Below are 25,886 nucleotides of genomic sequence, written 5' to 3'. Positions count from 1 at the left end.
CAACGTAATGATATTAAATGACCAGGCTGGTCAGACCGCTAGCACAGGAATTATATTAAATGACCAGGCTGGTGACCGGCTAGCACGTAATTATATAATGACCAAGGCTGGTACCGGCGTAGCACCGTAATTATATAATGACCAGGCTGGTACCGCAGCACGTAATATATATAATAACCAGCTGGTACCGGCTAGCACGTAATTATATTAATGACCAGGCTGGTACCGGCTAGCACGTAATTATATTAATGACCAGGCTGGTACCGGCTAGCACGTAATTATATTAATGACCAGCTGGTACAGGCTAGCACGTAATTATAATTAATGACCAGGCTGCGGAACACTAGCACGTAATTTATTAATGACCAGGCTGGTAGGCTAGCACGTAATTCTATTAATGACCAGGCTGGTACCGGCTAGCACGAATTATATTAATGACCAGGCTGGTACAGGCTAGCACGTAATTCTATTAATGACCAGGCTGGTACTCGCTAGCACGTAATTATATTAATGACCAGGCTGGTACAGGCTAGCACGTAATTATATTAATGACCAGGCTGGTACAGGCTAGCACGTAATTATATTAATTGACCAGCTGGTACCGGCTAGCACGTAATTATATTTAATGACCAGGCTGGTACAGGCTAGCACGTAATTATATTAATAGACCAGGCTGGTACAGGCTAGCACGTAATTATAATTAATGACCAGGCTGGTACGGCTAGCACGTAATATATTAATGACCAGGCTGGACCGGCTAGAACGTAATTATATTAATGACCAGGCTGGTACTGGCTAGCACGTAATTATATTAATGACCAGGCTGGTACCGGCTAGCACGTAATTATATTAATGACCAGGCTGGTACAGGCTAGCACGTAATTATATTAATGACCAGGCTGGTACCGGCTAGCACGTAATTATATTAATGACCAGGCTGGTACCGGCTAGCACGTAATTATATTAATGACCAGACTGGTACCGGCTAGCACGTAATTATATTAATGACCAGACTGGTACCGGCTAGCACGTAATTATATTAATGACCAGCTGGTACGGCTAGCACGTAATTATATTAATGACCAGGCTGGTACAGGCTAGCACGTAATTATATTAATGACCAGGCTTGGTACCGGCTAGCACGTAATTATTTAATGACCAGGCTGGTACCGGCTAGCACGTAATTAATTAATGACCAGGCTGGTACCGGCTAGCACGTAATTATATTAATGACCAGGCTGTACCGGCTAGCGCGTAATTATATTAATGACCAGGCTGGTACCGGCTAGCACGTAATTATATTAATGACCAGGCTGGGACAGGCTAGCACTGAATTATATTAATGACCAGGCTGTACCGGCTAGCACGTAATTATATTAATGACCAGGCTGTACAGGCTAGCACGTAATTATATTAATGACCAGGCTGTACCGCTAGCACGTAATTATATTAATGACCAGGCTGGTACCGGCTAGCACGTAATTATATTAATGACCAGGCTGGTACCGGCTAGCACGTAATTATATAATGACCAAATGTTGCCACGCATGCAATGAGCGGGCCAGGGAGAACAGAGGCCGGAGAGAGGGGTGGAGAGTTGGGGGGGGGGAGAAAGTTATGGAGAGGGAAGAGAAAAGAGGGGGGGTTGGAGAGAGAAAGAGAGCGAGACTGATCAATGTTCATTTTACAAAGTCACTGAGACGTGTCAGTGGTGTCAATAAGTGAATTAATTTGTCTGTGGGTCTGACACCATATTGCTCTGTTCCCCTCGAGACGAGAGGCCTCTAACCCACACACTCATACACATGCACAATGTGAATGCTAACACCACACACACACACACGCACACACATCCAGAGCAACAAACACATAAACACACACACACACACAGAAACAAAAACACCACACACAAACACAAACACATGAAATGACATCTCATCCTCTAACATCCCCGAGCAGGACGTTGTCCACTGATCCTGTGAGTGACATCAGTCCTCCTCAGAGACAATCTCCTGACCGGTGGCAGCCTGGAGCTCTTCATTACAAAGCCATCACTTCAAACACACTGCCGCAATACTCAGAGAGATCTCTCTAGAGAGAGAGACACACGCACACAAAAACGAATCTCCTTCTCAAGCACTCACACACACGCACGCACGCACACGCACGCACACACACACACACACACACACACACACACACACAACACACACACACACAACACACACACACAACACACACACCACACAAACACCACACACACACACACACCACACCACCACAACACCACACACCACACACAACAACACAGACACCCACACACCAGGACACACACACACACAGACACACACACACAGTACCAACCTTCCTCACTAATGTACACACAATAGACAACACTCATCACATTCTCTCACAGGCACACATACTCACCAACAGAGGAAGAACAAACCACCCTCCATCTTTCCCTTTCAGTCTTTAGTCCCACAGGTCTAAATCCCCCCAACAGCCTGTAGTGCTGCTCTGGGTGCTGCTCTGGGTGCTGTTGTGGCTCTAGCAGTGGAGTTAGCCCTCATCAGTGGCCCCGTGGTAAGTCTACACTGGGAGCCTTTAATAATCACCCACACACACAATGTCGCTCACACGTACCCGCACATCTGCCAGCTGCCACAGCGGCAGATTGCATCCTGGGTGATATATACTGCACCATGGGTAGAAGCTGTGACTGTTCAATTACAATCATTACCGTTGCTTACAGGGGATCTGTCACCATCACAATTCATGTTATCAGTGCACGAGGAACATTTGATTTTTTTTACTTTGAGTCCAATAAAGTACCATACGATTAAAATGGTGCTCTTTTCTGAGGGATATGTGAAATTACAGAGAAAGACTTTCATACACTTTGCTGATAAGAAACGAAAGTCTGTACAAATGTGAGATTCGTGGGAAAAAATGTTGAGGGAAGTGGGTTGATTCTGTGATCAGCCAACATCTGGACTGAATAGATTTAGGAAGTTGTTATTTTCTTTCAACCTCAAAACTCACACTTGCAGAAATACATTACCTGCACAAACAAACACCTACCTTCGTGCTTTCTCTTTCTAAATCTAAGCCAGCCATGTTAGATTGGCCTGAGCCAAACAGCCCTGCCGGAGACAACAGCACCTGCAACTCCATTATGTAGTGTGAGGGTGGACATCACAGAACCCTGGGAAGCAGTGGAACACATGCAGAAGAAACGAAGGAGAACCAGCTCAACGGACCACAGTGCAATAACTCTCTCCTCCCTCTGCTCTGCCTCTGTCCTCCAGGGCTCGCCTTCCTCATTCACACACTTCTTTTCTAGGCTGTTGCACACCACACATTTTCATCTCCCTAACTGTATTACTGCAGCCTCCTGGGGCACAGAGACTTCACACACTCAGCGAGAGAGAGGGGGGGATAAGAGGAGAGAGAATAGCAGAGAGCAAGAGGGTGAGGAAAAGTGAGGGAGAGAGAAATACAGAAAGAGAGATGGGGAAGGAGATAAGGGAAGAGAGAGTACCAGAGAGAGAGAAATACAGAAAGAGAGGGGGGAGGCAGATAAGGGAAGAGAGAGAGAGAGCGCGAGAGAGAGAGAGAGAGAGGGGGGGGGGATAAGGGGAGAGATTAGCAGAGAGGGATAGGGGGAAGATAAGGGGAGAGAGTAGCAGAGAGAGAGAGGAGAGAACACAGGGGATTCAATCTTTCTTCAACGGGATTCCTTAACTAATCACTCTCTTTAAAGAGGCTCCCTTTGATTCACCAAAGCAAAAGGGCTAAAGGGATTTCTAATTCACACATCACACTGTTGGACACGACACGGTCGCCCTGTTGCACAGCTCACAAGGCTTCTTCTGAATGCTGTGCCCTTTGACCTTTACCTTACCATGGCTCCTCTTCATGGCAGGGGTTGTGTCCTCCGCCTCCTGCTGCTCATGGCACAGGCACAAAGACTTCCTCTAATGTTAATCTGCCCTGCCCTACCTTCCTCCAGAGGTGACACTGCTCTCTGGCTGCACCCTCCATCTCAGCCTGGCTCTGATGGAAGGTTTTGTGCAGCTCCTGATCTGCATTAGGCTGTGCTTGACTCTGATCCCTCTCTGGAGTCTATCCAGTACAGTATGGTACGGTTCGGGCAGAAGAGGAAAGGATGAATGGCCATCAGGACCAATCTCACTTACAAATGTGAGGCCTCCCTCTCTCACTCTCTCTTTCTGCCTTCCTGCTTGGAGGATCTCTCCTCTCCTCCTCTCTGGATTGCACTCTATCAATCACAGGGGCTCACAGTGAATCTGCTAATGCCAGTGTAGAGCTGATCTCAGATCTGTCACACTGCTACCCATGATTCCTGCGTTATTTATCTAGCGGATCACCCAGGAGTGGATGGCCTGTCTCCCTCCCTGCCCGCTCAGCCTTGTACTCATCACAAATGCACACAATACACTCCTCCTTATTCACAATCACTCAGCCAGGTAAATCCCCTGCTGGGAAAGGATGGGGGTGTCATGCCATGTAGGGGCCTCACAGAATAGGCCTTATCCCTCTCTGGTGGGGGTCCTGAGAGGGCGGTGATGAGTCTGGATGTGGGAGGTGGTTTGGGGAGGGGGTTTGAAAGATGGAATTAGGCTGAAAGAGATAGAGGGGAAGCCACACACTGTAAGCAGAATGGAGACATTCTGGTAAGAATCCTCAGCGTATCGCATCCCTCGAGATAAATTATGCCCATACACAAGGTGTTTGTGTGTGTGTGTGTGTGTGTGTGTGTGTGTGTGTGTGTGTGTGTGTGTGTGTGTGTGTGTGTGTGTGTGTGTGTGTGTGTGTGTGTGTGGTGTGGGTGTGGTGTGGGTGTGTGTGTGTGCATGCATGCGTGCGTGCGTGTGTGTGTGTGTGTGTGTGTGTTGATGACGGTTCAGTGAAAGAAGAGGCCAGGTTTGCTAGAGTAATCTCCTTGAGATCACTAAGAGATTAAGAGAGTACTGCAACATTAAGAGAGTGCTGCAGGCAGGGAGGGAGACAGGCCATCCACTGTCAATGAGAATTAAGTCCCCAAACCTTTCCCCTCTCTGGGGCCTCGCCATCTCCCCCTCCTGCTCTGCACTAATGACACGGTCTCTGCAGAGTGCCACTACCGCAACAGAGAAACAATGGGGAAATAATTACAAACTCTCTAATTACTGTACTAATTGCAGAGCAGAAGAGAGAGAAGAGTAGGAGGAGGTGGTGGGGGAGTAGGACGGTGGGATGACTAAAATTACAACATAATAGGGGTTGGCTCTCATTACTGCTCCTATTAACATGCACCAAGTCATTTACCTCTTTGTGTGCGTGTGCGTTGGTGCGTGTGCGTGTGCGCGTGGTGGCGTGTGTGCGTGTGTGTGTGTGGTGTGTGTGTGTGTGTGTGTGTGTTGTGTGTGTGTTTTGGTGTGGTAGTGTCGGTGTTGTGTGTGTGTGTGTGTGTGTGTGTGTGTGTGTGTGTGTGTGTGTGTGTGTGTGTGTGTGTGTGTGTGTGTGTGTGTGTGCATGCTCCCTGCCCGCTCGCGTCTCTGCTCCCTCTCTATTCCCACCTGATCAGGATCCAAGCGTAGTCCGGTGAAAAAGAGCCAGATCAGCGGATCAGCCTTGCGTACCACTCAATAGGTGCTAAGCAGCACAGATCCCCGACCGATCGCTTATTTAACCTTGCAGTGAACACTGCATCAATCTCACCTCAATCTCTGCCCTCACTGCGAACACATTCACATTCATTTGGATTTTTCTGAAGTTCCCTCGGTTTAATTTAAGACCGTCTATTGCAATTCGGTGCAACGTTTTAGATTCAGCAATCTAAAGAAAACAGGAATCCAAAGTGACTTTTATGGTCAGAGTGTGAGGATAATTTGTTTAATTCCGGTATTTTTCACTAAAGCGTCCTCTCACAGAGTGGTCATTTGACAAATTGGCCACACTGTAGAAAACCAGAACATCAAAGTTATTTTCCCCTTACCGATCACCACCCCTCCTCTGAGCTGCATGACAAATGGTAGCCTGCCTAGTGCCTGCCTACCTCTTCTAAAAGCAAAGTCTTCTCCTGACCCTGGTCCTATTTCATTAGCCTGTCATTGACCGTGTGCGTCCGAGTCCATGGAACAGTCACGGAACAAACAAGAAAGCAGGTAATCTATTCAAATCAATGCAAAGAATTAAGAATGAAAAATAACATCTTACCTAAATCTATAAAACCGATGGCATAATGAAATTGTTTAGGAATCAGGGATAGCACGCTTGCTGTGTGTTGCTTTTTCTTCACTCCACTGAATCCGGTTTCCGACTACAAGGCAATCCTTCGAGCTCCCTGTCCATCCAGCGGAGCCGGCCACACTCTGGCAGCGGGGTGGGCTAAAGCCGGGGTGCCACCGCACCGGAACCGGGTGAGCTGTCTGAGTTTGGTTATCGACTGGATCCACCCTCTAGTTATTATACTGCGTCCCATAATAGATGGAACCAAAAGAGGACAGTGACATAGACATGGGAAGGTTACTCATTCATGGCATAAAAAAAGTCACCAAAAGTGAATAAATCCAAACACGAGAACACAGACTCATGTTTTGTAAACGTTCCACACAAGTTAATTGTGTTATTGGCAATGGTCCCCCGCCAGTGCCCGTAAGACGGGTCCGCTAGCGGCTGGAGATGCGAGAGTGATGGTGATGGTAGAATGATAGTTGCGCTCCCCGTGCGCGCTCCTCCCGAGCTGATATCGATTTGACATGAGAATTGTGAGGCTGTCTTCCCCGTTCTGAACACTTTCGCTGCGCCCGCCCCATTTGCCATGTCTCAAGTATACGTTCACTGATGTCATAGTTTACAAGTAGCCAAGTGAGGGATGTGCTGAAATGACGGCATCGGCAAGTCCAAGGAGAAAATCAAGAGGCAAGAGATGATGACGAGATGAATGCGATCCAAAAGTCTTGGCAGCTGCTCAACTGACCGATTGAATCGATTACACTTAGCATCACATAATCATCACATAATAGGCCGGCTCGCTTCCACACCTCGATCATCATATAACAACCCGTGGATAAATATCAACAGCCTAGGCCTACTTGATTCTGTGCCCACGCGCGTAGGTGTGTAAATGTCAACCCCCAAGGTGATTAAACAACAAAATTGAATCACCTCCGTCTCGCAGATATGCTCCAAGATATATGCCTATGCTATCAATTATTTGATCCCTAGAATACTCGATGAAGGCTTTGCGATTGATTGCGTAGCGCTGTATTTATAGTCATTAGGCTTTGGCCAGGTCGATGTCCGCTAACGACCCAAATAGAGGAGGATCGGCTGCAGGATTTGATATGCTGCAGATGTTTTCCACGTCAGGGATTCGAGGGCATATCATATATGGAGGGCCTTGTCTTTCTGTTCACTGTGTCTACACAGCTTGCTTTACATTGATCGAATAGGCGAAACATAGGCCTACAGTTAGCCTATGTTGCAATACTGAAGCTTTGATGGAGAGAGCATGAAATAAAATACATTTTGAGTGTGCTCAGATAAACACGTGTCTAGGCCCGGCCGGTGCAATTCAGCTAGTACAATCAATCTCTCGTGGCGATTACTTTCCATCATCGAGTAGTCTACACTTCCCCTGTCCAGACATTTATCTAATAAAATATGTACCAAAAACAACCTCGTGAAGCTCGGGGCTGGACGTTTTACTTTTTTAGGAGGGGGGGCTGAAGGTAGCCGGCGGCTAGAATGTGAGCTGTAAGGTTGCGGTTGAAGTGTAGTCTTCACATATCACCTAATCTCATGGTCACTTATTGTCTCATTGTCACTTATTATCTCGGTCTGATGAGGTTATAGGCTAACCTGGACTAAAACTACTCCTACATTTATGAATCTACCTGTCTGCATGAAATATACATTTTCAATATGCCTAAGAAGATATAGCATGTGCTACTTTGAATCAAATCAAAGTTTATTTGTCACGTGCGCCGAATAGGTGTAGACCTTACAGTGAAATGCTTACTTACAGGCTCTAACCAATAGTGCAAAAAAGGTGAACAATAGGTAAGTAAAGAAATAAAACAACAGTAAAAAGACAGGCTATATACAGTAGTGAGGCTATAAAAGTAGCGAGGCTACATACAGACACTGGTTAGTCAGGCTGATTGAGGTAGTATGCACATGTAGATATGGTTAAAGTGACTATGCATATATGATGAACAGAGAGTAGCAGTAGCGTAAAAGAGGGGTTGGCGGGTGGGTGGTGGGACACAATGCAGATAGCCCGGTTAGTCAATGTGCGGGAGCACTGGTTGGTCGGCCCAATTGAGGTAGTATGTACATGACCATGGGAAGCGCTGAAATACCAAACACTACAGGCTTCAAATTGTTGATTGATGTCCGCTAATGTTGCAGTTTCCCCCACTGACTCAACAGAGGGATGGCTCTACTTCTTCCAATAGAGGTAGCCTACATAAATGAACACAATGTAGGACCGCGGAAAAAGAACAGAGGCGCTCGATAGGACTTCAGCACCATGGACAGCTCCCTCGTGAAGTCTCCAAACCCGCTGTTGTCTGCGTTGGCTCAGTTGTCAAATCAGATCACCCACCAAAATGTTATTTGATTCAACGTGATCCGCAGTTGGATGATGTCAAGATATTTTGACATAAATATGTGAAAATCCAGCTGATGTGATTTGAGGAATATGAACCCAGCGTTCAGCGATGTGGATGTGGGGCCTTTTAGCAGAAGAGTGAAAACGGCTAATGGGTTCATTTCAAACTCCTGACCATTCCGTTAATATTATTTCAACAAAAGCACTTATCTCATCTTCCACAAACGGCCAGTTTGTATTGGAACAAACCAAATTGAGAGAAAAAAACACTGCTGGGCATCAAGTTTTGAGGTTAAATGTGAAATGAAATTTAAGCCATGGTACGGTAGACAAACAGGTATTTTCAGCCAGAGCAGTGATTTCAAAAGAGACCAAGCCAAGGTTATCATAAAGACATATGTTTTATATTTATAATATCTTTCAACTTCATATATCCCATTTGGCATGAAAAGAGTTGATGGAAGAAATACTGCTGAATGGGTAGGAGTGGAGTAAAGGGCATCTCGGGTTCCAGAGACCCAGGTTAATAGGATCCCCTCTGGGACTATTTCCCCCCAGAATCGTTGCCTCAGAGAGAAAAACATGGAAATATCTGGTCATAACTTGAAGAATATTTTTTCCCACTCAATCAATATTTCCACATTTATCCCCTGAAAGAGAATGTTTTCCTGCTTTGTTGGACGCCTGTAGAAGTGGTGAGGTAAGATGAGCTCACTGTAATTGATTTATCTCTGCTTAGTGGTGAGACATATTTTTTTATAGGATATATTTGATGGATATTGTGCAAAAAGACCAGGGGAAATGGACGAGAGAGGAGATAGATGATGAAAACTAAATCAAATCTATGGCCAGGGTAGGAAAGACATGAGCATAGTATGATAAAGAAGTGAGCTAACAAACTAGACTAGATAGGCCTAGACAAGTTAGTTATATGGCAAAACAAGGGATGCAATGCTTATTGATTTAATGATCTCTGTGGGTAATGTTTGAACTGCAGTGAGAACCAACGGTGGCATTAGGCCTATATACAATACATGACCAAAAGTATGTGGACACCTGCTCGACGAACATCTCATTCCAAAATAATGGGCATTAATATACAGTTGGTCCCTCCTTTGCTGCTATAACAGCCACTACTCTTCTGGGAAGGCTTTCCACTAGATGTTGGAACATTGCTGTGGGACTTGCTTCCATTCAACCACAAGAGCATTAATGAGGTCGGGCACTGATGTTGATGAATAGGCCTGGCTCACAGTCAGCGTTACAATTCATCTCAAATGTGTTCGATGGGGTTGAGGTCAGGGCTCTGTGCAGGCCAGTCAAGTTCTTTCACTCCGATCTCCACGAACCACTTCTGTATGGACCTCGATTTGTAGATGGGGGCATTGTCATAAGGGCCTTCCCCAAAATGATGCCACAAAGTTGGAAGCACAGAATCTTCTATAATGTCATTGTATGCTATAGTGTTAAGATTTCCCTTCACTGGAACTAAAGGGACTAGCCTGAACCATGAAAAACAGCTCCAGACCCTTATTCCTCCTCCATCAAACTTTACACTTTGCACTATGCATTCGGGCAGGTAGCATTCTCCTGGCATCCGCCAAACCCAGATTCGTCCGTCGGACAGCCAGATGGTGAAGTATGATTCATCCACAGGAGGCTGGTGGCACTTTAATTGAAGAGGACGGGCTCATAGTAATAGCTGGCATCAAATACATCAAACACATGGTTTGATACCATTCCATTGGCTCCGTTCCAGCCATTATTATGAGCCGTTCTCCCCTCAGCAGCCTCCTCTGGATTCATCACTCCATGGAAAGTGTTTCCACTGCTCCAGAGTCCAATGGCGATGAGTTTTACACCACTCCACCCGACGCTTGGCATTACGCATGGTGATCTTAGGCTTGTGAGCTGCAGCTCAGTCATGGAAACCCATTTCATGAAGCTCCAGACGAACAGTTATTGTGCTGACGTTGCTTCCAGAGGCAGTTTGGAACTCTGTAGTGAGTGTTGCAACAGAGAACAGACTATTTTTTCGCATTATGCGGTTCAGCACTCGGTGGTCCCGTTCTGTGAGCTTGTGTGGCCTACCACTTCGCGGCTGAGCCGTTGTTGCTCCTAGATGTTTCCAATTCACAATAACAGCACTTCCAGTTGACTGGGGCAACTCTAACTGACCTGTTGGAAAGGTGGCATCCTACGACGGTGCCACGTTGAAAGTCACTGAGCTCTTCAGTAAGGCCATTCTACTGCCAGTGTTTGTCTATGGAGATTGCACATATTTGTGTACATATAGTGTATTTCCCTTGCATTGGCAGTGAAACCTAAATCCTCAAAAGCCCAACTGGTAAAACTGCAGTGCAATAATTCTCCCTAATCTAGTCTGAATCACTGGATGAGATGTTCCGTAATGACTTTACGCACATCACACTTCCCCATGATTAAGCCATAGGCTCTCTTTGAATGAGCACTCCCTCTCCTTGCATATTTCAAGCTCATTTCTCCCCCCATATGGCACATATTAAGAGCAACAGAGGAGGCGGTAATTCAACACCTCCAGGGTAGACACACATCATTACTTCTAACACGAAATAAGGCCACCCAAGCAGCCCTGTTTAGAAAGCACCATGTGGGACACCTGAAGAAAAGATCCAAAAGTCGCTGTCATAAGCGCTAATGGCTAAAGCTCATAGATAACGATTGGGGACATAACTGCACCGAAAGACCATAACTCACCCAGCACATGCTTCCATCCTAATTACACACAGGAGGCGCGCACACACACTACTCACTGAATGGACCACCGCGGGTTTCCAAGGGTCTCTCTCTCACACACACACCTGTCTCTTATACACATCTAGATGTGTATAAGAGACAGCACACACACACACACACACACACACACTCCCACACACACACACACACACACACACACACACACACACACACACACACACACACACACACACACACACACACACACACACACACACACACACACACACACACACACAACTGACATTTTGATTTTCTGAGTTAATTGACAATGTTCATATACTAATAAAATAAAGACAACACTTCTATAATTCTATTTCACCTCATAGCCTGTCTAATTTAGATTTTGGCACAAATGAAAATGTGGCACTAACTCACCCATGGATTGATGTTCCATCATTCTCTCAGCATGCACGTGCAGTTAGAAGCCTGCTAGCGGCAGGCGGACAAGCAATACCCACCGTCATCGAAGGCAGATGAAGCACGAGCTTGAGTGAGAAGCTAACTGAAGCTGGTTAGCTTGAGAAAACCCGGAGTAGATCTAACTTGCTTCCTAGGATACCCCTCTGCTCTCTGCTGCCATGAAGGTTATTGAGGGCATACATCTTGGTTTCCCCACTTTTGATCCGCTGCATAGAGATTCTTATTTTATTTGAGGTCACTGGCCGTAACCTGAGCCGACCCATAAATAGTGTTTATCCCAGACAGTCTGTCAATAATGGGAAAGTTCAGCCACAACATCTGTCAAGAGCAGCTCAGATAGGCCTGCCTACATGATATTTTCTGTGTTAGTGTTTTGAACGGGGAAACTGCTGACAACCCTTTAGAACATCAGCTACGTAGCCTGATTCATATTTAAGAGCTAGCCTATCTATCATTCATCATCTGATCAATCACCTGAATAAAACCTGACCCAGATTACACAGGAGTTCAACAGACTATATAAAGAAAGCAGTCTCAGACCAATCAATGCAGTTCCACACATCGTGCAATCCTCTGCTGTGTAATCCTGGAATAAACTCATCTGTTGACTAATGTGTGGTGTTCTGCTGCCATCTAGCGGTGAACCGGTGTCACCGATAGCACAGGCATGGTGGTTTGAGGTCAGACAGATTTATGTTTTTTACAAAAAGATCTGAAACAGTGCCCTTTTGTGGGGAGACATTCCTCCCCAGTCCCCAGCTAACTAAAATAATGAAACCCACAGAAAATAACTGTTTGAGATCAGCAAATATTTTGGAAAACTTCAGAGCGTTTCTGTTCATGGTCACCATCAAAGATTGACTAAAATTATGATTAATAAAATCACTGATGCTTAGCACCAACGGGTACATTTGGACCCCAAGTGTCAAAAACATAATTTATAAACTCTTTTTTTGATCCTTCCGAAACTGTAAGACTTTGTCAAGCAACTAGTTACTGACAAAAAAAAAACATAATTTACTATGATTTCTGTCTTAATATGGAATAAATAAAAAATAATCTATCTGGAAAATGTTATTCAAGTGTGTACTTTGTCATAAAAGCATCACATTTAGGACAGAAGTCGATGCATGTACCCTGAAAAGATATACATATGCCTGAACCAAAAAAATGTAATACATATTAAGCTTCCAGTCAATGCCTCTATACCAAGGTGAGAATCTCATCTTTCAGATTAAATTGGAACTGAGTTGACAGCCCATAGCTTTCCAAAAATCGGATCATACCGTCCATATCGGCTGCCATTTTAGGTCGTACCGGTATGTCATACTGGCTCAATCTGTAGTTTCTCAGCCCTTGAGTATCACAGAAACACAACACATTTTTCAGTTGCTATGGGTGAAATTTATCCAAATAACGGTTAAAAACATGAGACACACAAAAACATATATTTTTGACTGTAAATGTGTTAAAAATGTCAAATATATGTTTGTTTTGCAGAATTAAAACTATTTACTTGTGTTACAAAAGGTTTATATTTTATTATTTTACTGCTCGACAGGTGTTCCTTTGCAATCATTACCAATTTGGTCATCAAAAAAATATGTTGCCACTTTTAGGGTTAAATTGCACACGAAAAGAGATGTGTCAGTTCTTTTGAAAATATTTATTTCAAAATGTTTCCATGGCCTTGAAATATAAAATGACTTTACAAGTCTTTGCAAAACATCGACCAAAAGGTCTGACTCCCTTTCTCATAAATAAAACATTGAGCTTTAGATTAATTCGATAGTTTGTGTGCGATAGGGACTACAAAATACCTGCAAAGACCATTCTGAAGTGTTGTTCAAACTGGTGCATACACAACATGCTGAAAGTTACATCCCTGCCTGTCACACACAACTTTATCAGAAAATGCAGAAAATAGCACATTGTTGAGAAATGAAACAAATGTTCTTTCTGGCAACCACACCAGTGGCAGCATGTAATACAAATTTGGCAATTGTTGTAAGGAGTATATACTTTTCTCTAGCAAGGACAATGGTAGCAGGCACTCATAAGGTTTGCCAAGGCCATTTGATTGGTCTTTAGTATCTCTATTGAGATGTACCCTGGGCTGTGTTGGCAGGTAATAAATAGCTGAAAAGCGATGTTGTAAACTTAAATTTAACCTTGATAATATACAACGTCTTAAGTGTTCAAATGTACTTTTAGATTTCTAAGATGGCTGTGTTTGAGTCCAGGGGTTTGACTTCACCCGACTGTCCTGTTCCTTCTGCTGCTGGGGGCCTACAGTTCATCACGGCTGGGCCGGGGCTTCCACTCGGGGTGGTCCAGGACGTAGCCTGCTGCTTTCAGCACCAGACGCATGAACTCCTCCACATCAAAGGAGTAGTTGGTGAATTTAGGATGCTCCCCCAGGGTGGGATGGTGACCCTGTGTGTGAAGTGTGTGTGGGGGTGAAAGAAAGAGTCGTTATGAACACCGCACTGCAGGTCTGTGATTTGTGAGTGTCTGTGCGAGGCAACGCAAGTGTATAAAGACAAAATGACAGATGAGTCTGGTGGTACATGCTGCAGCTACAGGTGAGGATTGGTAAGGTGTCTCTGGGGACCTGGGGCAGTGAGTTAGGTGGAGGTGGCAGGAGCGGTACTGGAGTGTCCCACCTTATCCTCTGGGAGCACTTTGTCCCTTTTTTGCCAAGTCGCATATCGGATCCCCCGCAGCCGAGCCAGATCTCGATAGCAGCTCTCATCCTGACAGTTATATCTGTGGAGAACAGATGCAGACACTTTATCTCCTGCTCTCACTCTCTTCTCTCAGTATGCCTCCCAGCCCTGCATGGCCCGGCCTGATGAATGCCTGTTTAATTAGGCCGTTTTTCACTGCTGCACCTCATGGCTAAGGGCTAACAGAGCACAGCATGCTGCCAGACCCATCACACAGATAGTACTATATCCAGCACAGACGGCACAGGGAGCGCTCTGCCCTGTTGGCCCGTACTACACCATTCACAGAGCATGGAGGGACGGACAGACAGACAAGGATCCAATGGAACAGACAGATACACAGACTCAGAAAAACCCAAAGACATAAAGCTGTTTTAGACACACACAGACAGACTGAACAGTGTCACTCACAGTTCAAAGATGACGGCCCAATCAGGGAGGAAGAGCAGGTGAGTAAGTCCCGCCCCATGAATCCCGATGAAGATGTCAGAGTTGTGGGTAATACTGAGTTGTTCCAGGAACGGGACGTCCCTACAGACAAGACAGACAGTTATGAAATTTAACTTACTACTTAACTCATAATACCCCTACTGACTTCACTCCAACATAGTATACCACTCAATATTTACCCCACTCTAATAGCGGTGTGTCAGACAATAAAATACACCTGTTACTCAATTCCCTTTGTGCTGCTGCCTTATGTCCTCCAGCAGTACCATATAATTTATCCACCAATAATGCATCTAAAGAATACAAACTGTTCACACTCACTTGTATTTGTAATCCACCACTTTGACCTGGAGTAAAGGCACTGTCTTCAGGGCATTTGTGAGCTGTATGAACACAGTGAGATGCATTCTCTGATCAATGAGAGGAGCAAACGCAGACACCGGCCGCATAAATCACAGGCATTTTACTCCGCCAGTTTAAATAAGATTTTAAATGGCCAGTTAAAAGCTGGAGGAGGCAGTAAATCAATTGAGGGAGGGAGAAGTGGGCAGTGCTGCCTCAGACTGGACTCACCTCCTGCTGGTTTAATATCTTACGATAGTCTGTGCTGCGTGCTAACAACGTGACACGAATCCTCCCCTCCTGAAACCAGGAGCATAAGGATCAGGAGTAGTGAGATTATATAAATAGGACATCTATATTGGATATGGTGCATTAACAGAAATCGCAAAAGATGAACTCCAGCATTTCACGTAATACATTTTTTCTCAAACGTGTAAAAGCATTCTTGGAACAACTTTGTCGATTCTCAAAACAGTCTAAAAGAACCAGAACTCTGTGGCCTTTTGCAAAACAGTAAATGCACTTTCAAAATGTGGTTGCCTTCTCAAAACATTAATACAGTATATCCATCAAAATTATATCATACCATCAAAATGGCAAATACATTCATAAAAATAAAAAAGATTGAGTCCAAGCACACAAAACAGAAAGTTTGTCTGTCTTTTTAAAGTCCCAGTAGATCAATACATGTTTTTAGCAGTCACTAAATCATGATGATCAAAATTGGAATTACAACTATCCAAAGGTGTACAATTATGGGCAATTACACTCCTTTTATGCATGTTTCACTAAACAATTTAATATACATCAAATCAAATATTATTCCTGATAAAAAGTAAAATAAAAAAGAAGCAATAAGGATTCATTCTTCAGTATCATCACAATCAAATTCCATGTATTCAATACAAAGGTTGATTGCTCATTGTTTTGCAGACTTTTCATTGGCGCACAGAAACACAATATAAATGAGGAAAGGTGAATACAACGGAAGAACACAACTGATATGAATGTAAATGCCTCAAACCACATCAAAGCTCTATAATGGAAGGTCACATCTTTACATGTCATAAAATAAAAAAATATCTAAACTTATTCCCCATTGCCTAGATCTTTCCCTATATTGTGCATGGTCTGACACTGATGGGGTGGTTTAGACGTTAGTGCACAAGTATTTACTGATTACTGGAAACAGTGAACACAATTTCACACATTTCTCTTCCAATTAAAACAATGTGGTAAAATTCGCTTAACAGTGAATGTTGTATTCAATGATGACATCTGTATTTAAAGTTTAGCAAAAGTGTGTCTAAGATATGCAACTCAGGTACAAAGGCAAGAAAATGATCTGAAGTTCTGTAAATGTATTTGAACATAGCTGCTATAGGTACTTTTCAACTCAGATCCCCAAAATGCTTGAATGTGATTAAGAAAAACTGTAAACCCATCCATAGCTTTTCAAGGAACTTAATCTCAATTCGATGTACTTGTAGAAAACTCCCACTACCAATAAGGGGCAGGCTCCCATCCAGAGGTGAAGTGGGAGTTTTCTACAGTATTTTTTATTACACATTACATAGAGCTACAGCACAGAGGGTTAATATAACAAGTGAGAGAGCAAATGTCCTATACAGCATCACCATCTAGTGGCTAAAAGTCCTACAAAACTCAATTTCAGTCTCACTGGCATTGTACCATCTGAGTTGAAAATAGCCTGAGGAAGACACAACTCCTAATGTTAAAAAAAGAGAAACTGTGAAAGTGATCAGTCACAAACCACACAGACTGTCAGGAGAAACCCAGAGGGAACACACCACCACATAATGCCAAATACATGCAGTTACCCAACTATAAAAGCATATTAGATGGATGACATGAAACAGCAGTGTGTGCATAAGGAGAGCTGATATTGTGATGAGTAGAACACAATGGTAGAGAGGAGCAGTCTGCTGTCTCCCTGAACCATTAATCAGAGGGATGAAAGGAGGAGCTGAGAGGAGCTGAGAGGGGGTCAGGGCCGGGCACACCTCTTATTCAGCTGGGAGACGGTATCGCAAGCACTGCCATCTCACAGGAAGGCTGTTAGCATATTCTTAGCATCAGCTGTGAATACACAATGAGCTGCATCCTCGCAACCGTCTTCAGTGGTCGTAAAGATACAGTCAAATGCACTCAGTCTGGGGTCGTAAAGACCAGTAAAGCCTGTATCGGTGAGCTACAGACCAGTGAAGAAAAGATGTGTGTGCATGTGTGTGTGTGTGCATGTGTGATCAGTATTCCTTACCTTGGGCCCATCCTGTGGAATGTTGAGTCGATATAGAACATACTGGGAGAAGGCCCTGAACATCCCTTCACTGTGGCAGTCAGATATCTGCCATTAACACACCAAGACAAATCCATTAGCTCCATCTGTCTGTCCCACGCGCACATACACACACACACACACACACACACACACACACACACACACACACACACACATCACAACACACACCCACCCCACCCACCACACACACACACACACACCACACACACACACGTCCTCGGACACACGCACGGATGCACAGTGTGAATTGTATTTTGATAGAAATCTGACAAATCCAAACACATTCCATACCCACACAGAAAGACACTACATTTAAAGCCATGCCTAGCACAGGTCTATGATTCCCTCCGACAGGCCAGAGCACAGCAGTCATAAATATAAACACATGAATATAAACATGACATAAGCAGCAGGAGCAATCCAAGGCATCAGATATGAGGCTAACCTATCAATAATTCACACCTCAAGGCTGACCCCCCTAGACCTACGTATTTAAATGATACCATCTTTACACAAATCTCCTTGAAATTATCATTTAAATAACTTAAGAGCTGGAGATGATGAGTACATAGCATAAATATTTGACCCAAATGGCATGTTATGAGTTATGACCAAACTGGATAACAGATGATAAAGGAAAATGTCATGATGAGGCGAGAAGCATGAAAGAAAAAAACACGGACATAAAGCCTGTGTGATCAAAATAAGAGAAGGCACGGAGGAAGGCATGGAGTCAGAAAGGCAGGGACAACCCAAGCAGCTCAAATGGATTCAGATTTCCTCATAGGCGGCGCAATCCTATCTCTATATTTTCATTACACATAAAGAGATACAGACAGAATACGAACCAGAGGTGTGTTATAGAACAGCCCATATCTCATCCTGGGGAGCAGGGAGAACACCACATCTTTGAAGCACACCTGTTTCAAGGTAATGGATACGTTATACAACCATGAACGACCACACCCACACTCTCTCTTACCCTTTTAGTGTCAAAAGTTTTCAGATGGATGATGTCATAGTCAGAGAAAGCCTTCCAGGTCTCACTGAACAGATCCCCATATCCATAAGAACTCTGACAAGGAAGAAAAATACATCAGAAAGTTTACTTTGAAATTCAGTTGCTTCATCGGACTGGCTAAACTTAATGTCAGATTTCATGGAGTAATATGAAACACTGTTTTGAATTATGGTGTATGTTTCATTAGAACTGTACTTGCCCAGCAGTCAGCCACCTGATTAAAGGTACAATGCAGACGATTTTATCTGAATATCAAATAATTTCTGGGTAACAAGTACCTTACTGTGGTTTTAAATTAAAATTGTCAAAAAGAAACAAAAATAGCTTCTTAACAAAGAGAAAATTATCATGCAGAATTATCATGGAATTTTGCTAAGACTTTCTGTGAGTGGTCTGAGTGGGGAGGAGAAAACTGAAATGTAGCTGTTATTGGAATGCGCGACCAAGAGGGATAGAGAACAGTTGCTTCACAAGGTACACTACATGACCAAAAGTATGTGGACACCTGATAATCAAACATCTCATTCCAAAATCATGGGCATTAATATGCAGTTGGTCCCTCCTTTGCTGCTATAACAGCCTCCACTCTTCTGGGAAGGCTTTCCACTAGATGTTGGAACATTGCTGTGGGACTTGCTTCCATTCAGCCACACGAGCATTAGTGAGGTCGGCACTGATGTTGGGTGATTAGGCCTGGCTCACAGTCAGCGTTTCAATTCATCCTAAAGTTGTTTGATGGGGTTGAGGTCAGGGCTCTGCGCAGGCCAGTCAAGTTCTTCCACACTGATCTTGACAAACCACTTCTGTATGGACCTTGCTTTGTACACGGGGGCATTGTCATGCTGAAACAGGAAAGGGCCTTCCTCAAACTGATGCCACAAAGTTGGAGGCACAGTATCGTCTAGAATGTCACTGTGTGCTGTAGCGTTAAGATTTCCCTTCACTGGAACTAATGGGCCTTGCCCAAACCATGAAAAACAGCCCCAGACCATTATTCCTCCTCCACCAAACTTTACAGTTGACACTATTCACTCGGCAGGTAGCGTTTTCCTGGCATCCGCTAAACCCAGATTCATTCATCAGACTGCCAGGTGGTGAAGAGTGATTCATCACTTCAGAGAACGCGTTTCCAATGCTCCAGAGTCCAATGGCACCGAGCTTTACACCACTCCAGCCGACGCTTGGCATTGCGCATTGTGATCTTAGGCTTGTGTGTGGCTGATTGGCCATGGAAACCTATTTCAAAAAGCTCCCATCGTAACAGTTATGGGGCTGACGTTGCTTCCAGAGGCAGTTTGGAACTCGGTAGTGAGTGTTGCAACTGAAGACATGCGATTTTTATACGCTACGCACTTCAGCACTCTGCAGTTCTGTTCTGTTCTGTGAGCTTGTGTGGCCTACCACTTCGCGGCTGAGCCGTTGTTGCTCCTAGACGTTTCCACTTCACAATTATAGCACTTCCAGTTGACCGGGGCAGCTCTAGCAGGGCAGACATTTCACGAAATGACCTGTTGGAAAAGTGGCATCCTATGATGGTGCCACGTTGAAAGTCATTGAGCTCTTCAGTAAGGCCATTCTACTACCAATGTTTGTCTATGGAGAGTGCATGGCTGTGTGCGCTATTTTACACACCGGTCAGCAACGGGTGTGGCTGAAATAGCCAAATCCACAAATTTGAAGCATGTCCACATACATTTGTATATAAGTAAGCATTTCACTGTTGTATTCGGCGCATGTGACAGATACAATTTGATTTGATATATAGTGAAAAGACATGATCTAAGTGACTGATATTTGGTATTCAGCAGTCATAAAAGTATGCCTTATTTACTTTGAAGAACTACTAAAATAGTTATTTTGTCAGACAGCATAGGCAGCAGCTCTCTAGGCGAGATGATGACTTTGAATGAAATAAAGTAATCAAATAAAACAAATGTAATATACACAACTGAACTATTTTATTGAAGTAAAGTGATGTTAATAAATGATGGTTAATAAGTGATGAGCAGTAATGGGCAGTGACACCATCACGGGACTTAATATTATTGTTTTATTCTGTGTTGTAACAGCATTCAACCCACATAATGCATAGTGCATTTAATGTTTAAAACCAAAAAAAATCGAAACCGAAATCGACCTTGCTCTATTATCAAACTGAAACCGAACCGACCTTGCTTTATTATCAAACTGAAACCGGAACAGACATTGCTTTATTATCAAACTGAAACTGAAACGACTTCGCTTTATTATCAAACTGAAACCGAACCGACCTTGCTTTATTATCGAACTGAAACCGAACTGACATTGCTTTATTATCAAACTGAAACCGAACCGACCCTGCTATTTATCAAATGAAACCGAACAGACATGCTTTATTATCAAACTGAAACTGAAACGACTCGCTTTATTATCAAACTGAAACCGAACCGACCTTGCTTATTATCGAACTGAAACCGAACTGACATTGCTTTATTATCAAACTGAAACCGAACCGACCCTGCTTTATTATCAAACTGAAACTGAACCGACCTTGCTTTATTATCGAACTGAAATCGAACCGACCTTGCTTATTATCAAACTGAAACCGAACCGACCCTGCTTTATTATCAAACTGAAACCGAACCGACCTTGCTTTATTATCTAACTGAAACCGAACCGACCTTGCTTTATTATCAAACTGAAACCGAACCGACCTTGCTTTATTATCAAACTGAAACCGAACCGAACTTGCTTTATTATCAAACTGAAACCGAACCAACCCTGCTTTATTATCAAACTGAAACTGAAACGACTTCGCTTTTATTATCGAACTGAAACCAACTGACATTGCTTTATTATCAAACTGAAACCGAACCGACCCTGCTTTATTATCAACTGAAACTGAACCGACCTTGCTTTATTATCGAATTGAAATCGATCCGACCTTGCTTTATTATCAAACTGAAACCGAAACCGACCCTGCTTTATTATCAAACTGAAACCGAACCGACCTGCTTTATTATCTAACTGAAACCGAAACCGACCTTGCTTTATTATCAAACTGAACCGAACCGACCTTGCTTTATTATCAAACTGAAACCGAACCGACCTTGCTTTATTATCAAACTGAAACCGAACCGACCTTGCTTTATTATCAAACTGAAACCGAACCGACCTTGCTTTATTATCAAACTGAAACCGAACCGACCTTGCTTTATTATCAAACTGAAACCGAACCAACCCTGCTTTATTATCAAACTGAAACTGAAACGACTTCGCTTTATTATCAAACTGAAACCGAACCGACCTTGCTTTATTATCGAACTGAAACCGAACTGACATTGCTTTATTATCAAACTGAAACCGAACCGACCCTGCCTTATTATCAAACTGAAACTGAACCGACCTTGCTTTATTATCGAACTGAAATCGAACCGACCTTGCTTTATATCAAACTGAAACCGAACCGACCCCTGCTTTATTATCAAACTGAAACCGAACCGAACCTGCTTTATTATCTAACTGAAACCGAACCGACCTTGCTTTATTATCAAACTGAAACCGAACCGACCTTGCTTTATTATCAAACTGAAACCGAACCGACCCTGCTTTATTATCAAACTGAAACCGAACCGACCTTGCTTTATTATCAAACTGAAACCGAACCAACCCTGCTTTATTATCAAACTGAAACTAAACGACTTCGCTTATTATCAAACTGAAACCGAACCGACCCTGCTTTATTATCAAACTGAAACTGAACCGACCTTGCTTTATTATCGAACTGAAACGAACCGACCTTGCTTATTATCAAACTGAAACCGAACCGACCCTGCTTTATTATCAAACTGAAACCGAACCGACCTTGCTTTATTATCAAACTGAAACCAACCGACCCTTGCTTTATTATCAAACTGAAACTGAAACGACTTTGCTTTATTAATCAAACTTGAACCGAACCGACCTTGCTTTATTATCAAACTGAAACCGAACCGACCCTGCTTTATTATCAAACTGAAACCGAACCGACCTTACTCACTATTGTCAGATGAAAGGCCATTCCTTTCCATCTCGCTGTCATTTTCTCTCCCTCCCTCTCTCCTTATCCTTCGCCTCCACAGACAGAGGGGGGAACAATAGACAGGATAAGGTTTCCCATAAATCATTCTGTTTTACACCCACTGCTTCACCTTAATCTCCTCCACAAGCAAGTGGTCAAATGTGAAACACAGCACATCGATACACAACACTCTGGTAAACAACCATTCTCTTGCTTCTTTTTGTACAAACACCTTCGGACAAAACATTCAGCTTGCGAGGTGACAGCAACATGGTGGAATCTCTAATTTGCTTATTGGAGGGCCCAGCTAAGCCATCACCATATTTCTTGCACTTATTCAGTCGTCTCAGATCAGTGAAATGGAGATGGGCTGCAGAATATTGTACTTACTGTGTCCCACATGAGGATTTTGATGTCTCTGCTGAAGGAGTTGTTGATGTGCTGGGAGATGTACAGGTTGACAAAGTCACAGAAATGATGGTACATGTTAACCCCTGCCAAAAACACACATTCAGGTTGATCCATCACATCTCAGTCAGTACCTCTGTTAAGGCTGTGTCACGCGAAGCAATTTGGATGCAATTTCTGTTGCAGATGCAAGTTACAAGTGACATCATCTCCAGCAGGTTGCTGATACAATTCAAACGCAATTGAAATTGCATGCAACATCCAATCCTGTCATACATCACATCGTGGTTTCATAAATTATTTGTTTATTCAAATGTTTGGTAATTGTAACAGCATCGACATAGACAAGATGCTGGCTGTACAATTTACCTAGCTAGCAAAATGTTGCCTATTTTCCAAACAAGTTTTACCAAGATAGCTAGATAGCTAACCAAGGTAGCGACAAGCTAAGCTAGCTAGATAGTGCAGTTCATGTTGGACAATTTCAGTTGAAACTGGACAGAGAAAGGTCTGGGTTTAGTTTTTAAATGTTTATTGACTGGCAGACCATATGTAACTGATGTGAAATGGCTTGCTAGATAGCGGTGGTGCGCGCTAGCAGCCTTTCAGTCGGTGGCGTCACTTGCTCTGAAACCTTGAAGTAGTGGTTCCCCTTGCTCTGCAAGGGCCGTGGCCTTTGTGGAGCGATGGGTAACGATGCTTCGTGGGCGACCGTTGTTGATGTGTGTATGCAAACTGAAACCGAACCGACCCTTGCTTTATTATCAAACTGAAACCGAACCGACCTTGCTTTATTATCAAACTGAAACCGAACCAACCCCTGCTTTATTATCAAACTGAAACTGAAACGACTTCGCTTTATTATCAAACTGAAACCGAACCGACCTTGCTTTATTATCGAACTGAAACCGAACTGACATTGCTTTATTATCAAACTGAAACCGAACCGACCCTGCTTTATTATCAAACTGAAACTGAACCGACCTTGCTTTATTATCGAACTGAAATCGAACCGACCTTGCTTTATTATCAAACTGAAACCGAACCGACCCTGCTTATTATCAAACTGAAACCGAACCGACCTTGCTTTATTATCTAACTGAAACCGAACCGACCTTGCTTTATTATCAAACTGAAACCGAACCGACCTTGCTTTATTATCAAACTGAAACCGAACCGACCCTGCTTTATTATCAAACTGAAACCGAACCGACCTTGCTTTATTATCAAACTGAAACCGAACCAACCCTGCTTTATTATCAAACTGAAACTGAAACGACTTCGCTTTATTATCAAACTGAAACCGAACCGACCCTGCTTTATTATCAAACTGAAACTGAACCGACCTTGCTTTATTATCGAACTGAAATCGAACCGACCTTGCTTTATTATCAAACTGAAACCGAACCGACCCTGCTTTATTATCAAACTGAAACCGAACCGACCTTGCTTTATTATCTAACTGAAACCAAACCGACCTTGCTTTATTATCAAACTGAAACTGAAACGACTTCGCTTTATTATCAAACTGAAACCGAACCGACCTTGCTTTATTATCGAACTGAAACCGAACCGACCTTGCTTTATTATCAAACTGAAACCGAACCGACCCTGCTTTATTATCAAACTGAAACCGAACCGACCTTACTCACTATTGTCAGATGAAAGGCCATTCCTTTCCATCTCGCTGTCATTTTTCTCCCTCCCTCTCTCCTTATCCTTCGCCTCCACAGACAGAGGGGGAACAATAGACAGGATAAGGTTTCCCATAAATCATTCTGTTTTACACCCACTGCTTCACCTTAATCTCCTCCACAAGCAAGTGGTCAAATGTGAAACACAGCACTCGATACACACACACTCTGGTAAACAACCATTCTCTTGCTTCTTTTTGTACAAACACCTTCGACAAAACATTCAGCTTGCGAGGTGACAGCAACATGGTGGAATCTCTAATTTGCTTATTGGAGGCCCAGCTAAGCCATCACCATATTTCTTGCACTTATTCAGTCGTCTCAGATCAGTGAAATGGAGATGGGCTGCAGAATATTGTACTTACTGTGTCCCACATGAGGATTTTGATGTCTCTGCTGAAGGAGTTGTTGATGTGCTGGGAGATGTACAGGTTGACAAAGTCACAGAAATGATGGTACATGTTAACCCCTGCCAAAAACACACATTCAGGTTGATCCATCACATCTCAGTCAGTACTCTGTTAAGGCTGTGTCACGCGAAGCAATTTGGATGCAATTTCTGTTGCAGATGCAAGTTACAAGTGACATCATCTCCAGCAGGTTGCTGATACAATTCAAACGCAATTGAAATTGCATGCAACATCCAATCCTGTCATACATCACATCGTGGTTTCATAAATTATTTGTTTATTCAAATGTTTGGTAATTGTAACAGCATCGACATAGACAAGATGCTGGCTGTACAATTTACCTAGCTAGCAAAATGTTGCCTATTTTCAAACAAGTTTTACCAAGATAGCTAGATAGCTAACCAAGGTAGCGACAAGCTAAGCTAGCTAGATAGTGCAGTTCATGTTGGACAATTTCAGTTGAAACTGGACAGAGAAAGGTCTGGGTTTAGTTTTAAATGTTTATTGACTGGCAGACCATATGTAACTGATGTGAAATGGCTTGCTAGATAGCGGTGGTGCGCGCTAGCAGCCTTTCAGTCGGTGGCGTCACTTGCTCTGAAACCTTGAAGTAGTGGTTCCCTTTGCTCTGCAAGGGCCGTGGCCT

At 43.5% G+C, this 25,886-nt stretch overlaps 2 protein-coding genes across 2 annotated transcripts in view; both read right to left on the bottom strand.

Annotated features, from left to right (window-relative positions):
• LOC111969934 (chemokine-like protein TAFA-4) overlaps positions 1-6,777 on the bottom strand; it is a 47,708-nt gene extending 40,931 nt beyond the window's left edge. The window contains 1 exon segment of the mRNA XM_070445572.1: positions 6,226-6,777. The gene's annotated coding sequence lies outside the window, so the exon portion shown is untranslated.
• Positions 6,778-13,393: 6,616 nt separating this feature from the next.
• LOC111970572 (EGF domain-specific O-linked N-acetylglucosamine transferase-like) overlaps positions 13,394-25,886 on the bottom strand; it is a 22,108-nt gene continuing 9,615 nt past the window's right edge. Inside the window, exons 4-12 of the mRNA XM_070445821.1 lie at positions 25,192-25,299; positions 23,119-23,222; positions 18,651-18,743; positions 17,627-17,713; positions 15,577-15,645; positions 15,325-15,386; positions 14,965-15,084; positions 14,491-14,593; positions 13,394-14,260 (exon numbers count right to left, since the gene is read on the bottom strand). Coding sequence (XP_070301922.1) covers positions 14,114-14,260; positions 14,491-14,593; positions 14,965-15,084; positions 15,325-15,386; positions 15,577-15,645; positions 17,627-17,713; positions 18,651-18,743; positions 23,119-23,222; positions 25,192-25,299 — 893 coding nt within the window. The 3' untranslated portion in view covers positions 13,394-14,113. The remainder of the gene's footprint in view (positions 14,261-14,490; positions 14,594-14,964; positions 15,085-15,324; positions 15,387-15,576; positions 15,646-17,626; positions 17,714-18,650; positions 18,744-23,118; positions 23,223-25,191; positions 25,300-25,886) is intronic.

This window comes from Salvelinus sp. IW2-2015, linkage group LG11 (genome assembly GCF_002910315.2).
Source record: "Salvelinus sp. IW2-2015 linkage group LG11, ASM291031v2, whole genome shotgun sequence".
Taxonomy (NCBI): domain Eukaryota; kingdom Metazoa; phylum Chordata; class Actinopteri; order Salmoniformes; family Salmonidae; genus Salvelinus; species Salvelinus sp. IW2-2015.
Note: the sequence above shows the minus strand (reverse complement) of the source record. Positions and strands in the feature narration are given on the sequence as shown.